We start from the raw sequence: 1,348 nt of genomic DNA, 5'->3' as shown, positions 1-1,348 counted from the left end.
TTGGCGTCCGGCACGTCGGCGGCGTCGCTGTTCTTCTCCCCTTCGCCCGGGTTGGCTTTGGGCTCCTCCTTGGGGGCCTCTTCGTTGTCCACCTTCTTCTCCCCTTCCTGCCCCTCCGCATCCTTGGGGCGTTTGGGGGAGTCCTGGGTGGGGGGAGAGCTCGGCTCAGCCCAGCCCCCCTCGCCCAGGTCCCCGTTGTCCTGAGTGTCCCCCCCTGCTACCTCCAAAGCATCTTCCGCTTTCCTCTTGATCCCAGCTTTCTCGTTCTTGTCCTTGGACTGCTCGTCGATCACCAGCTTCCCCTCCTCGTCGCTGCTGCCCTCGGCGTTGCCCTTCTTCTCCCCGTCCCCATCCGGCTCCCGCTCGGCCGCCTCGGGGCAGCTCTTCTTCTGGGTGGGCTGGGGAGGCACCGGGGGTTCACAGAGGGGACACAGGAAAGGGACTGGGGGGGAAGGAGGTGCTGGGACCCTCCAGCTCGTGACCCACCTGGTAGCCGGAGGCTTTGACCGTGGGGTTGTTCTCGATCTCCCACAAACCTTCGCTGAACCCTTTCCGCTTGTTGGGTTTCCCGAACTTCTCCTTGCACTCCTCGTAGGGGAAAAGGTCTTTGGGCCCCAGGAATGCCCTGTGCCAGGGGGTAAAAGCGGTGAGGGGGGGGCTCTCCCAAAGCCCCAGGGTTGCCCACCCCGTCAGCACCCCCTGGGCCCCGGCTCCCACTCACGTTTCGTGGGTCCCGAAGAAGAAGACTTGGTACTTATTGGAGGAGGATTTTACTGCAGCTTCTGGCATCTCATCAATCTGTGACAAAAAGGATGGGGTGAGAAGGGAGGGCAGAGCCCCCCCAGGGCTCCCCAGATCATCCCAGGACATCCCCCCAGCCTGGCGTCCCACCAACAGGCACAGCCTGGGGAGGGAGGAGAACACGATTCCTTGGGAATTCACCCACCAGCTGGCAATAGTGGCCAATGGAACGAGTGGCTGTGCCCACCAGAGCGGGGTCACAGGGGTCCCCTTCTCCCACCCCCCCGTAAGCCCTTGTCTAGACCAGCTCAGACACACTCAGCAAATTCAGGCGCTGCCGGCAGTGCCAGCAGAGCCAGAGGCGTCACCTCCAGCCTGGGGCACAGGGATCGGGGTGCCCCAGGGGACACCGTCCTGCTACTGGGACCCCCCAGCCAAAACGGGGTCACCAGACAAGGGGACAGCCCGGCAAGGGCTGTGGGGTCAGTGGGCAGACGGTGCCAACCCCATGGGCAGGTGCTGCTCCACCGAGCGTGAATAATCCCGAGGCGCCAAGCGGGAAGGGAGCGAAAGCAACTCTGGCTGCTTTTTATAGCATCTAAAAATA

At 63.3% G+C, this 1,348-nt stretch overlaps 1 protein-coding gene across 1 annotated transcript in view; it reads right to left on the bottom strand.

The window, feature by feature from the left end:
- Window positions 1-842, bottom strand: part of HDGF (heparin binding growth factor) — a 4,718-nt gene extending 3,876 nt beyond the window's left edge. Inside the window, exons 1-4 of the mRNA XM_029964090.1 lie at window positions 722-842; window positions 487-625; window positions 222-398; window positions 1-143 (exon numbers count right to left, since the gene is read on the bottom strand). Of these exons, the coding sequence (XP_029819950.1) occupies window positions 1-143; window positions 222-398; window positions 487-625; window positions 722-789 (527 nt within the window). The 5' untranslated portion in view covers window positions 790-842. The remainder of the gene's footprint in view (window positions 144-221; window positions 399-486; window positions 626-721) is intronic.
- Between the last annotated feature and the right edge of the window lie 506 nt (window positions 843-1,348).

This window comes from Manacus vitellinus, unplaced genomic scaffold (assembly GCF_001715985.3).
Source record: "Manacus vitellinus isolate BGI_N305 unplaced genomic scaffold, ASM171598v3 scaffold_106_pilon, whole genome shotgun sequence".
In the NCBI taxonomy this organism is placed as follows: domain Eukaryota; kingdom Metazoa; phylum Chordata; class Aves; order Passeriformes; family Pipridae; genus Manacus; species Manacus vitellinus.
The sequence above is the reverse complement of the archived record's forward strand: the minus strand, read 5'-3'. Positions and strand labels throughout refer to the sequence as shown.